The sequence below is a fragment of the Meriones unguiculatus genome, chromosome 4, assembly GCF_030254825.1.
Source record: "Meriones unguiculatus strain TT.TT164.6M chromosome 4, Bangor_MerUng_6.1, whole genome shotgun sequence".
Lineage (NCBI taxonomy): Eukaryota > Metazoa > Chordata > Mammalia > Rodentia > Muridae > Meriones > Meriones unguiculatus.
This window is the reverse complement of record NC_083352.1, coordinates 74,148,228-74,161,306: the sequence shown is the minus strand read 5'-3', so window position 1 is coordinate 74,161,306 and position 13,079 is coordinate 74,148,228. Positions and strand designations below refer to the sequence as shown.

Sequence of the window (13,079 nt, the reverse complement as noted above, 5' to 3'; positions counted from 1 at the left end):
ACCAGCCTGGCCTCAAACTCACAGATCTGCCTGCCTCTGCCTCCCAAGTGCTGGAATTAAAGGCGTGTGCCACAACCACCAGGCACATGTATCATTCTTACCCTTCCATATTCTTATCTTTCTGGGATTTAGTCATGAAAATGATGTAAAGGTTTCCTTCTGGCTCATTCACATAATCAACATCATACCTTTTCATCTCTCTAGGCTATATGGAGAATGGTCAAACTAGGCTTTTAGGCTACAAAAACCCAAGTACTGTTATACTTCCTTTGTGTGTGTGTGTGTGTGTGTGTGTGTGTGTGTGTTATTCAACATTCTTGCAGCAAATATGCTGTGAGCATCTAATGTGTCAAGTTCCAGTCAGCAGCCACTGAGAGCCAGGGGAACTAAACCTTTTCATTCCCAAGTTGAAACCTGATAAACAAAAATCAGTAACTGAGGACATGGTATATTCAAATTTTATCTCTTCAGCTACTACCACTGGGCCTCAAAAACTATAATCCTCCTATCTTTAATAATAACTAATAATCACTATCATTATATAATAAGAATTAAAATAAAATAATAATAATAATAATAATAATAATAAATGATAATTCTCTCAGGTTACTTTTTCTTCCTGAGCAGATCAAGACTACTGTTTTTGCCTGTAATAACTACTGATGCTCTGAAAGGAAACCCGCCCTGTGTTATTCATAACTTAAAACCACATAAAAGTGGAGGAAACTTTAAAGCCTTCAATAAGGAAAAACTACCTAGCCAAACCTAATGGAAGGAATAAGATTGTGAAGCGCTTCTGTAAATGAATGTAATCAATTTCCACGAGAATTGAGACTTACAGGCCAGCATGATGGTTCAGCAGGTAAAGCGACTTGCATCCAAGCTGGAAGACCTGCATGTGGTTCCAAGACCTACACGGTGAAGAGAAAGAACCAACTCCCTCAAGCTGTTCTCTGACCTCCACAGGTGTCCTGTGGCATGTGCATGCCTCCTCAATCCCCACATAATGTTTTTTCAAAAAAAAAAATTGACCTAAATAAAGCTATCTAATAAAGCTATAAAATAAAGTCTAAAACAATCCATTTTCTTTACCTCACTATCTCATACCTAAACTAGCTAGAAGGAAGCACTGTGCTAGTCTTTAGCATCCCAGTGCTTCTTGTTGGCCAGTAACTTTCTTCTTTTTTTTTTTTTTTCCTTTTTGCTTTTTTTGAGACAGGGTTTCTCTGTGTAGTCTTGGCTGTCCTGGACTCGCTTTGTTGACCAGGCTGGTCTTGAACTCACAGAGATCTGACTGCCTCTACCTCCTGAGTGCTGAATTACAGGTGTGAGCCACCGTGGCTTGCAGCCAGTAACTTTCACAATGAGAGCAATACCTGCTGAGGTGCTGCCTGCTTCAAAACAGTGGCCCGGTTACAGACCACAGTTGGCTTTGTCTGCCATATGTACGAACACGTAAGGACTGGAGATGAGCCTGCTGCTCAGTCTTGATAGTGTTCTTGGCATTCAGCAGCAAGGCTGAGCCCGGCTCCAAGCATATTCCAGCACACTGCTGTCAAAGGCACGGGCCAAGGCCTTTCTCTCAACACCCGGAGTCCTTTTAACTGAACACTTAGAAGATGTGGCCTCATTTTCACACTGTTAAGTCCATACAAGTGTAGGAGGTAAACAGAAACTATTCAACTAATTAAGACCAACAGAGTCAGGATATTAAGCTACTTTCATCACCAACACTAACAAATATGAAAAACAAGAAACTGAACATGAAATACCTGAATTACCCAAAGTTATGAAATGTATTTTAATATTCAATTCATTAAGGTCATCATCTATCTTTTGTGAGTTTGAGAAGCTGCAAGTCTATGTAATTCTTGTTTTATTTGTAATTTTAAGAAATATGTGCATTTTTTAGCCAGACAGTAATAACTCATGACTGGTTCCAGCAGCAAGAATCTCAGCAGGAAACAGATTTAGCAATTTAAATGTTTTATAAGTTTTTGTAATTGGGGAAACTTTTCATAATCTGACATTTGTTAAAACTACTTATTAGAAATTATGCAGCACAGTAGCTGTGGAAATATGAGCTAGCTTCACAATTATAAAGTCAGCCTGTGCAGCCTTCCCTATTGTACATGGTGGCATAAGCCCCACGGCGGCCTATCAGCTAACTGGCAGGCAGGGGGCTGCTCTATTCAAAGTGAGAGATACAAGCTGCAGGGCAAAAACCTGGCAGCTCCCATCTGACCCCACAATCCCCTACTGGTGACAGCTCCAAGCTCCATGGCAAATTAGGCCTTCTCATATTACAATTGGAGAAGACAGATTCCATTAGCAGTATCTGAAATTGAGTGGAGAGCTGCGCTGTTATCAGACTTGACTCATAAGCACTGCTATTAATCAGAGCTATGATAGCATTTATATATTTCAAGCTATCTGCTGCCGCTGTGATATTCTGCTACAAAGGGTTGATGGGACTTAGGAAAGTGAACAATAGAGCTTTCTGGGAAAAGCAGAGTAAATCAAGAAAGTCTATGACTTCCGCACATTCTGAAGGGATTGCGGTTTACATAAATTTTCTCCCAATTGGAGATTGAGCTCTTCCTCATCTTACACATGGGATTTAGTTGTCACTCAATGGTAACAGCTGTGAAAAGGTGAAGCGGCCCACCGCTCAGAATATTGCCTTCGCCTTTAAAGCAATTAACCCATGAACAGGAGGATACCTGGTGATATCAAAGGGATTAGGCCAGCCAGTGCACTATTAACATCTCCTTGAACTAATTCTAACTCTGACTAGCTGTCAGAGCAGACTCTACAGTCTTAAAAGAGGTCTGCCCTGCTTTTCTCCCTTCCAAATGAGGCACTGCTATTTGAGCCTAATATGTCCCTCAACTTATAAGAAAATGCAAATGAACTGGTTCTTAATATGCTTAACCAGCCCTAGTCAATGCAATTTTAATACAAGTATGAGAAAAATATATGATCAATTAACCAGGGATCAAGACAGATATTCCCCATTCTTCTCCAAGTATGAAAGCTTGGAGATGATTTGTTACTTATGCATAGTTACTTCTGAAATTAGGAAGCGCTGCACATTATTCTCTATGGCAATAATCTAAAACAGTCTTTGAGGTGGAAAATCCAAATGTCCCTTAAGCAGGAGATTCCGCATTCTCCAAGGTATGGCATTTTAATTTTCTATTCTTTATTGAATGGAATCTTAATCGAAGCTATAATAATAGTAGACATACTGCTCAGAATAAAGCGCTTTCCAAAACTATAATCAAATTAATTTTTAGCAGTGAACTAATGTTTAGAAATACACAATATGAAAAATGACAAAAATTCCATGCATAAAATATGGACATAAAATAACCTGTCAATTACTGCTACAATTGATGTTAATTTCTTTGTAATTCCAACATACCATTGATTATTAATATGTACATATTCTATAAAATATACTTGACATTAAGATCTGACTTCTTACCTACCGTGCTAATGGTCTTAGTTAGTGTTTTTTATAAATTTCTAGGGCAGGCTCTTTTAGAATGCCTGAAAATATGCTTATTGAATGGATGGTTTATCTCACTTTCTTTAACAATGAATTTTGTTATAAAAATTATAAGCATTCTACTTTCATTTCTCATTGGATGCTCAATAAAAACTGTGGCATGAATTTATCTGTAGCCCCATCTGGCCACTAACAGGTGAACATCCTCCTCCTTCTCATCCTCACTTGATGACTTTCAAGGATATGGAGAATGTATTTCTTACCTTATACCTCCCCAAACAAATGATATAAGTTGTGCCCTGACCGGAAGCTGTAACAGTTAAGCCTTCCTGAGGTACAGCGTTTTTGTCAACGCTGTCAGTGTGCTTTCTTCTCTTTAAGTAATAGCAGCACACAGGAAATGTATGTGAAGCTCATGCTTGATGGTGATGACTTTGGCCCTCTTCCTTATTCACTACATAGGATCTAGTTCGATGTTTCCTGGAAAATAACTTCGAAATCAAATAGTAAGCAAAGTTAGGTGGCATTCATATTTATGATTTAAATTACCTATAACTTAAAAAAAAATTATATATAGCATCTATGAATTACAAATAGGATGCTTTAAATTACATATTATCAAGTTTAAGAGTGATTTACCTTAGTGGCTTTAAAAGAAAAATCCCTGTTCTTCTAAAACACTAACTTAATTACATAGCCTTAATATAAAGTGATGAATTAAGTATTATTCCATTAAAATGAAAGACTGAGTTCTTCTAACAAAATGCATGCTTTAAAAAAAATCCCAAAGGGAACAATATTTACTGTATTGCCACATTCTTACTATTTTTAATTCAATAAACTACAATGACACATACTGCCTTCAGTGTGCTATTTTACTCATGGGCTTCTACATTAGAGCAAATCAAATACAAATGAGTTCCTGCCAACCATTTGGAAAGACTGACAAAAAAATGCAGTGTTAATGACATCTTAGGGCTTTTAAAAAAGCAAGAGAAGGATACAAGAAAAGCAAAAATTGCATAGTAATTGGAAACAAGGAATAAATTGTTCTTTCAATCTAAGTCATGTTTACTGGGAAAAAAAAAACAGAGCTTTTTACATCAACACATTTAAACAGAGATTTTCCTTTGAAACACAATCTTTGTTTAAAAGGTACAGAAGGTCTTTATGTCCACCCCAAGAACTAAATATAGTGACTGCTACGTGAACAATTATCTGGAAAAAAAAAAACAAACTTAACCTGTTAAAAGAATTAATTTACTGCACACCAGTCAACCCTAACCCACATGTAAGAAATGATCTCTTAAGGGCAGGGGCAGAGAGAACCCAACCGCCTTCTGAACCAAACCCTTCAATATCCAACAACAAAATGGAAAGATGACTCTGTCTGCAAATGAATAAAGTAGTGAGATGTCTCCTAAACGATTCTGATCAGGGAGGAAACCTGTAAAGGAATATATTCACTGTACGCCAGGACTGGGGAAAAGCCACCACTGTAATGGCTGCACAAAACCTCTCCTGCTGCTGGGTTTATATTCATAGAAGAAAGGTTTCAGAGGTTAAGTTCAGGTCACACAACAAATGAAATTGTAACAAGCCAGCTGACACTGTATAATGTCTTCTTCCACTCAATCAATAGGCTACTGTTAGTCCTATTACCATAGAGATGGCTTCTCCTTTCTGAAGGGTGTCTATTGTTTGACAAAACAGATTTGCCACTTGAACTGGGCTGTTCCCAAAGGACATGTACCTTGTCAGTTATTTGTATTCAAAATAATGAAGTATTTTCCTATTAAAGTGCATGTGCGCAATAATGTCGTTAGATTCTTTTTCAGGGAGAAAAGAACTTTTCTGAAGTACTATATTAGTAAAACCACTCAGAGAGCCAGTTTAGCACATTAGAGTTGGATTTAAAGTGTCAGCAAGTGTAATGATTCATCAACGATGTTGGTATTAAAGTCAAAGAGTCACATGCTGATGTGCTCATCTCAAACTCACAGAATCAAGCACAGTAAGTAATAAAAGCTATTTCTACACTGGGCAACTAAAGGGAAATTATTCCTCAAAGCTATTTGAATTTGGAAGAGGTTTTTATATGTGTTTTTTAAAAAAATGGTAGCTCCTTATAGAATGGCATCAACATATGTGAGAAAATATGAACACTTTTAGACCAATTACCTTACTTGCCTCAGAGCAAACACACGCGTGTACACACACACACATATTCACAGTACTAAAGTGTCTATGTTAAAGTTTCTTGTGAAAATTAATAACTCATGCATTCAATATTGAACAGGTTAAATTCCAAATTTCATCCCAAATATTTAAAAATAATAAAGATCGATTTTCTCTCAGTGAAAAAACTGGAATGAACTTAGTCATAGAAGATTCAGAAGAAATAGTTTTAATCAAAATTATTCCAACTTTTTAGAAAGAATATTTATAGTACTAAGCAACTCAGACAGAAACCTTATTTTAAACACTGCCTATTACAAGATTGAGTATCAGTGAAAATATGTAAGGCTAAATCGAAACAGATCAAGTGATATAGATAAAATTATCAAAGCTATAATAGCTGATTCTGAGCCCTTTCTACAAATATACTTAAAGGTAAGTTTTAGAATTATTATTCTAAATTTCCTTTTCTACAAATAATTCAAAAGAAATTTAGAACAAATTTAAAGGAAAATACTATGACTATTATATTAAAATTCTAGTTGCCAAAATTAATATTGGTAAACTAATCTAATGAAATTAGACTATATTTACATTATTTTAAGAAAAGCTTACAGAAGCAGGATTTTTTTCTCCCATTTTCCACAAATTACAATTTATATTTTTGGTATTATCCTCTTAGAAAACAAGTTTAGACTAAGTTGCAAATGGAGACAGAAACGTCAAAGGCAAACAAGTTTAGCAATATCCTAAACCAGTAGCTAATCTATTAAACACAGAACAGCTGCCAACTAAGACCGTCTCCAGCATGAAGTCGTCAGGATCTATCCTGTGCCCCTTCCTTAGGGCTACCGTGGGACATGAAACCTCACTAAAACTGTACCCCAAATGTGATTTTCTTGGCTAACAGCCTCATTTCCAAAGCATATAGTATGCTCCTATTTATCATATAATTGGAAGGCAGGCCCAGCCTGAGAGGCAGCTGCCCATCAGCAGCATGGTGAGTAATTAGGTAAACTTACCATTTATAAGACAAGCTTTGTGTTGCTGGGTTACATAAGCCCGCCCTCACCTTGGTAAAGTGACAAACCTCTTTAGTTCTGCCTAACCAGAGAACTGTGACAAGGAACAGGTAACAGACACCCTCTCCCCACTGTACAAAGCACTGTACAATGCAGGGTAAGGAAGTGAAATCATGTGACTTAGGGAAGCCACGCAAGCAACAAAAGAGTTTACTAATTAATGTACAGAGCTGGTTGTGAGGAATCCACAACTCTAATTACTCACAATTAACTAGTCAACTACTTTACCTGAAAGCAGTGAAAAAAAGGAATGAAGCTGCTACCGCTCCAAAGAGAGCACAGAGAAGATTGACCCGGTAGGCGATGGAACCAAATGGAAAGAGTGTGATTGCCAGGCTAGCCGCCAGTGTGAACAAAGGATAGCCCGGAGGATGGGCAACCTACAGAAAAAATAAGCAACAGTTAGATGTTTTCACCTAAAAAGATGTGTCACATGGGCTTTAACTGAAAAGGAGCCCTTTTCTCCGGCAAGCTTGAGGACTAATGTCTGAACAGTGGCTTCAAAATGTAATCTGTGTCAATATAGTTATTTTCTTTATTGGTCTGTCATCTGGGACATCACCTAAAGAAAAGGTGACATATTCCACTGTCAGTCCTGAAGCAGTTTGTGCTCTAGGCTCACAGTCCATTTGGGTCATTTAAAAAGTCTCTGAAAACATGCAGGTCCTGCAACATCATCTTGGTGAGAGAGTTGCAAGACCACACTGCCATCGGATTACCACCCCTGACAGTCAGAAGGTCTTGACTAAAGGGATCACACACCATAATAAAGTTTATTAAATAATCAACTTATTAAAATTGTTAACCCGATTTATTCTCCACAGCTTATACAAAATTTGGGGTGATAATAAGCCAGCTACTGTATATATAGTAAAGGCTTTGCTTTATAATTTCAGTTAATTGGATTTAAAACTTAAAGTAAATTGTCACGTACTGTACTTATAAGTTACTAAAAACTGAGGCTTGAAAATAAATTAATCTACTTTATTCCATGCTTAATTAAACTTTCTTAATTCCTAAAACTGTTAATGAGAGCATTGATTAAACAATAAAACTAATACTTACTCCAAGCTCATGTGCGGCTGTGATCAGTTCCCCTGTGAAAAAATAATGTAAAACCAATAATTACTATTACAGAATGACACTCCTCCAAAGTTTTCAAAATCCGGATGCTTGCACTGGGGTTTTGCATTAATTTGACTGGATAAAACTGTAAATCTGGAGAGATTTAACAGCATGAAACAGTCTAAGAGTACTTTTTCCCACAGGTCTTATTAACTGACTATATTCCATAACTTTAAGTAACTGGTCAGTGGAAATACAGGTGAGTTCTCATTAAAAAAAAAAAAAAAAAAAAAAAAAAAATCCTTTTCCTTCCTGAAAGTTGTATTCACTTGCAAAGGTACAAAACACATTTACAGAGCATGACTGTGATGCGTTTCATTCTGTCAAGAATTCAGCACACATGCATTCGCAAAGCTGCGTGGTGATAGCTTTGGCCTATTATCTTAGTGCTTGGTAGGCAGAGGCAGGAGGATTACTGTAAGTCCAAGGCCAGTCTGGGCAACCTGGTGAGACTGCCTCTCCTACAGCAAAGAAAAGATATAGCTGTCTGACATAAAACATGTGCAGAGGTCTGAGGTTTGTTGGATAGCTGTCTACATCAAGGCATGTATCTCTAAACAATTTGCATTGTCTTGGTAAGCGCTCCCAGAATATTTTCTTTCAACTAATAAGCCATCCTATTCTTTGCATGGAGCTCCTCATGTACATGGCGGTCCTTTCTAAGCTTACAGCACACTGCTAAGTAATCCAGCGTCTGCTACGGAAGTAACTACACTACCTTTGACTCACGCCCCTACGCAGCAGCACCGTGAGACATCGGTCCCTAACAGTGACTTGTGGTTACTCTTGCTCATTAGGAAAGGTACTAGTATACATTTTCTATTCCTTGACAGATATCAACACTCTGGCTCTCATTTCCACTGTCCTAGTTATGAAAGTGGACCTTCACCCTACCTGGTTTTATCTACTTTATCTTTGTTCCAAGAGTATTATTGACTGCAACACCCTTCCTCCAAATTATACAAAACCAAGAAGCTGGGCCCTATCCCTAGTCTATAATTTCTCAGTGGCTGCTGTTACTTAATGAAGTCCAGATATCTTGTCAAGAATAAGGGCTTCTCCAGTCAGGCCTAATGGCTTCAAGGTCCCTTTGGCAGCCTTGCTTCCACAGAACCGATACTCTCCAAATCTGAATACCAGTGTTCCACTAGGGTTGGTTCTTTTTCACAACCCCACCACTCATCCTCTCACCCTGGAATATTTCTCAGTCTTTCTTCCCTAGATCTGTCGAGGCCAGGTTCACTCTGCCACTTCTGAATAACACCTTTTCTTACACAACTCTAGCTCCAGGTTCCTCTCCCCAGGAACCTACTCGACTACTTAGCACTTTCCAATACAGGATTATATTCTAGCTAGTTGTTTTCACTACTCTAAGTTTAAAAACATCATCATATCCACTTCAGGATCTCACCAAGACACCACCACCTGCCTCCTCTCTGACCACCCACAAAGAACCTAACACAAATCCCCTGCACATAGAGGGTGGCAAAGACATAGCATATTGTCCTCCTCGCTACTCAGAAACCTCATTTTCTAAGTGAATGACAGCTTCACAGAAACCCCCGAAAGGGCAAATACATACATGCTGCTTACTCAGGTCATTCACTGATATTGATGCCCCAGAAACTGAAGTACTTCACGTGTCCTGAAAACCTCACTACACAGCAACTACAGTCTAAAAATGCTTGTAACTGCTCTCTGTGTAACTACTCAAAGGGAGCAAACTTAAACTTTTTCTCCTAGTTTTCACTCCATTTTGATCTATTTTTGCTCTTAAGTTCCAGCTTTCAAGATTCTTGTTCTCTTCCATTCAGAATGTATCCAAACTACACTGTAATATTAATACCATTTCTTCTAACTGCTTTTCACACACACACACACACACACACACACACACACACACACACACACACGTATTTTTATCCCTGAACTTCTGTTGTTGTAAAGATAAAACTGGAAATCGACAAAGTTCAATCAATTCTTGGCAATGCTCAATCTAAACAAAAATATGCCACTGTTCAAAATCTATAATGTATTCACGATCAAGACCAAAGGAAATGCTGTTAAAATGAATGTGAAGAAAAGGGAAGGCAAAAGTAAACACTGAGATAAACTCAGCGCCTCTTGAGTTCTTGCTTGCTGCTAGCCCTCATCAGTGGGGTCCTGAAGGTCTCCTTACATTACCACCCAGACTTGCTGGGCAGTTCTGCAGGGTATTCAGGTTTGAAACACACAACTTTGTTATCCCAGATGCAAACTAGCAGTGAGCCCAGAGCTGTCAATTATGCTTCAAGTGCACGTATATTTGGTATGGCTATATGTCACGCATTGAAATCACGATACTTAACATATATAAATCCATCTATAAGTTAATTTTTTTTCTCAAGGATTATGAGAACTGTCCATGAATGAATGTCTGGTAGCAAAAAAAAAAAAAAAAAAAAAAAGAAAAAGAAAAAAAAAAAGGCAATGCCCACAATGTGGTAGTAGATTTACAGAGTAAAACTTAAGACTTATCAGAAAGAGCTCATGCTTTATTTTGTTTTGAGATGTGTTCTGTTTATTGACAGGAAATATATTTCATAAACATTCAAGTACATCCAATACAGAAACAGTATGATCAAAAGCAAGCTTAAACAATATTTTCACATTGGCACACAGTTGAAAAATAGCTCAATGATTCAAAAAATGACCATAAAATATCAGAAGCAACTGCTATTTAGCATCCAGGAAAACAAATCATAACATGCAAGAAGTCTCATAATTCAGATTAATACAGAACTTTATTCTTTTGGTAACACATGAAATGCAGAATTATAAAAGGCAACAATTACAAATTTATTATCACTACGTGTGATAGGGAATTTAACAATGTCCCAAATTTCTTTTGAGTAGACATTAAGAAGAATGTTATAAAATCACTCTGCTTAGGTTCTTTTCAGAAAACCCTCCCTCACTGTGACTTTGGGTACAGAGCTATCTAGCCTCTAAATAAACACTCAAAAATATCAAACCTCTTGACACCCCTCAACTACTTCATTATTTAATATTAATCTTGGAAAGCTAATAACTCCATTCCCAGCCATGCGAATGAACACCACCCCATTGAGTGCTCAGTGGAACCGGAAAGAGGAGATGACCTGAAAATGGAGCATCAAGGATTCTTCCCGTGGCAAGCTATCTTGAAGACAGTCCTGGTAATCCCCATCTCCTGGCTTTCTTGCCGTGTAATCCTCTCCCCTTTGAACTGGTCTAGATTTACTGACTCCCTCAAATAAAACAGGGCAGTGGCATATCACTTCCAGGATTAGGTTTCAAAATGACAGCGGTGTCAGACAGAATGCTCTATTTCTTCCTTTTGACAGGAATCAGCCATCTTATGGAGAGCCACACAGCAAAGGCCTAGACTTGAGTTTGGAAGAAGATGCTCCCCAATGGGGCCCGGAGAGATCTGCAACTCCTGGCCCACACCCTGTCCCATGTTAGCAAAGCCAGCTAAACTCCACTGAGCTACTGACCCACAGGCTAGGAGATGATGCACATTCCCTGCTTTCGCAAACAACTCTGAAAGAACTTGTCACATAGTGAAACGATAAACAACTCATGGGTCCTTCAGGAAATAGTTAAGTTACAGCACCACTCTGAAAACATTGCTTATTATGAGGTATCATCGGTCACTTGATCTGGCTGTAAAACAAGAAACGTGCTTCTAGTCTCAAATATGGGAACAGTTATGCCCCTGACTTAATCTGCGTAAAACATGCTTTTCCTTTTCAGAGAGGGGTGCTTTAAGTTGCACCTGGCATTCCCTTTTATAGTTTCTCTCTGAATTTTCTGCATGGCTGTTTCCTTAATATTCAGGTTCTCACTAATACCACCTCCCAAGAAACCTTTGCTTACCTTCTGAAGGACCTACGACTCACTGACACCCTCAACCACATTTTCTCTTAGTACCTCCGTTAACTTACGATCCCTTAAAATGTAGTTTATTTAGTAACTCGCTGTCGTCTCTACCAAGAACGTCCCGTGCTATTTGTTCACTACTGTCAATCTTTTTGTCTCTAACACTGCAGGGGCTCGGTACGTGATATTTATGGAAAGTAAAAACGATCCGGCTTAGGTAGACAGGTGGTTAAATTCCATCAGCTGCTGGACAGCTCGAGAACACAGAGGCCGGAGATCCAGACACCGAGAGACGGACTGGTTCTGGAACTCAGAACCCTGCGCTGAGCCCGGTGACAGGGCCGAACGCCGAGGCGGCGGGCAGCACCCCGGAACAGGGAGGGAGGGGAGGGGCGGCCCGCGAGTACTTTACCCGAGTCTCCCCCGGGCAGCGAGCGGGGCAGCGTGAGGGCGAACACGGCGGCCACGGCGGCGAACACGGCCACGCTGCCGCCGAGGCCCTCGGCACGCCACGGCCCGGCTCGGGCTGCGAGGCCCGCGCCGTCGCCATGGAGACCCATGGGCCCGAACGCGCCCGGCTCGGACAGCGGACCCTCGCGGCGCGGACCTCCCCGGCCGAGCGGCGCGCGCAGCCCGCGCAGCCCGCGCCCGCTTCCGGTCAGCCGAGCGGAGCGGAGCACACCTTTAGCCCGCCCGACGGGGGAGGAGAAAGCGGCGGGCGCGCCCCGGCGCTGCCTGGGAGTCTCCTGGGATGCACCATCCGTGGCAGTTTTCCCGGCTCACGTACTCTGAAGTAATGAATCAAAAGGGAGCATAACCCCCCACCACAGCAAGCCTGGGCCAGGCCTACTAGCCCGCTGCACCACCTCTTCCCCCTTTCCGCACTGACTTGGTCGGTTCCTACAGGGAAAGACGCGGCGTCGAGAACGGCGAGCCGGAAGGCGCTGCTCTGCCCCCTGTGGCCTGGAGTGGAACTGCACTTAAGAGCCTCCTAGGAACCCCACAAGGGCTACCTGGCAAAGTAAGCCACAAATACACTAGTCGCTGTTACGGTTTTCAGTGGACACATTGACCGCGTTTATGCATTTACAACGATTTGAGATTGCCTCATCAAGTTAATGCAAATCCATGTGCTAACTATCAATACACTAATCTTATATTATAATGTGCTAGTTTTGTCTTTTTTAAATAAAATAACAGCAGAACTCAGTAGGTAAGCTGGAACACTTGAGTTCTGACACTAACGAAAATGACTTTATGATAAAAGCGTCTCCTAC

The 13,079-nt window shown here is 39.9% G+C and overlaps 1 protein-coding gene across 1 annotated transcript in view; it reads right to left on the bottom strand.

Annotated features, from left to right (window-relative positions):
* Nucleotides 1-12,463, bottom strand: part of Tmem260 (transmembrane protein 260) — a 75,927-nt gene extending 63,464 nt beyond the window's left edge. The window contains exons 1-3 of the mRNA XM_021652345.2: nt 12,215-12,463; nt 7,840-7,871; nt 7,003-7,154 (exon numbers count right to left, since the gene is read on the bottom strand). Of these exons, the coding sequence (XP_021508020.1) occupies nt 7,003-7,154; nt 7,840-7,871; nt 12,215-12,362 (332 nt within the window). The 5' untranslated portion in view covers nt 12,363-12,463. The remainder of the gene's footprint in view (nt 1-7,002; nt 7,155-7,839; nt 7,872-12,214) is intronic.
* Between the last annotated feature and the right edge of the window lie 616 nt (nt 12,464-13,079).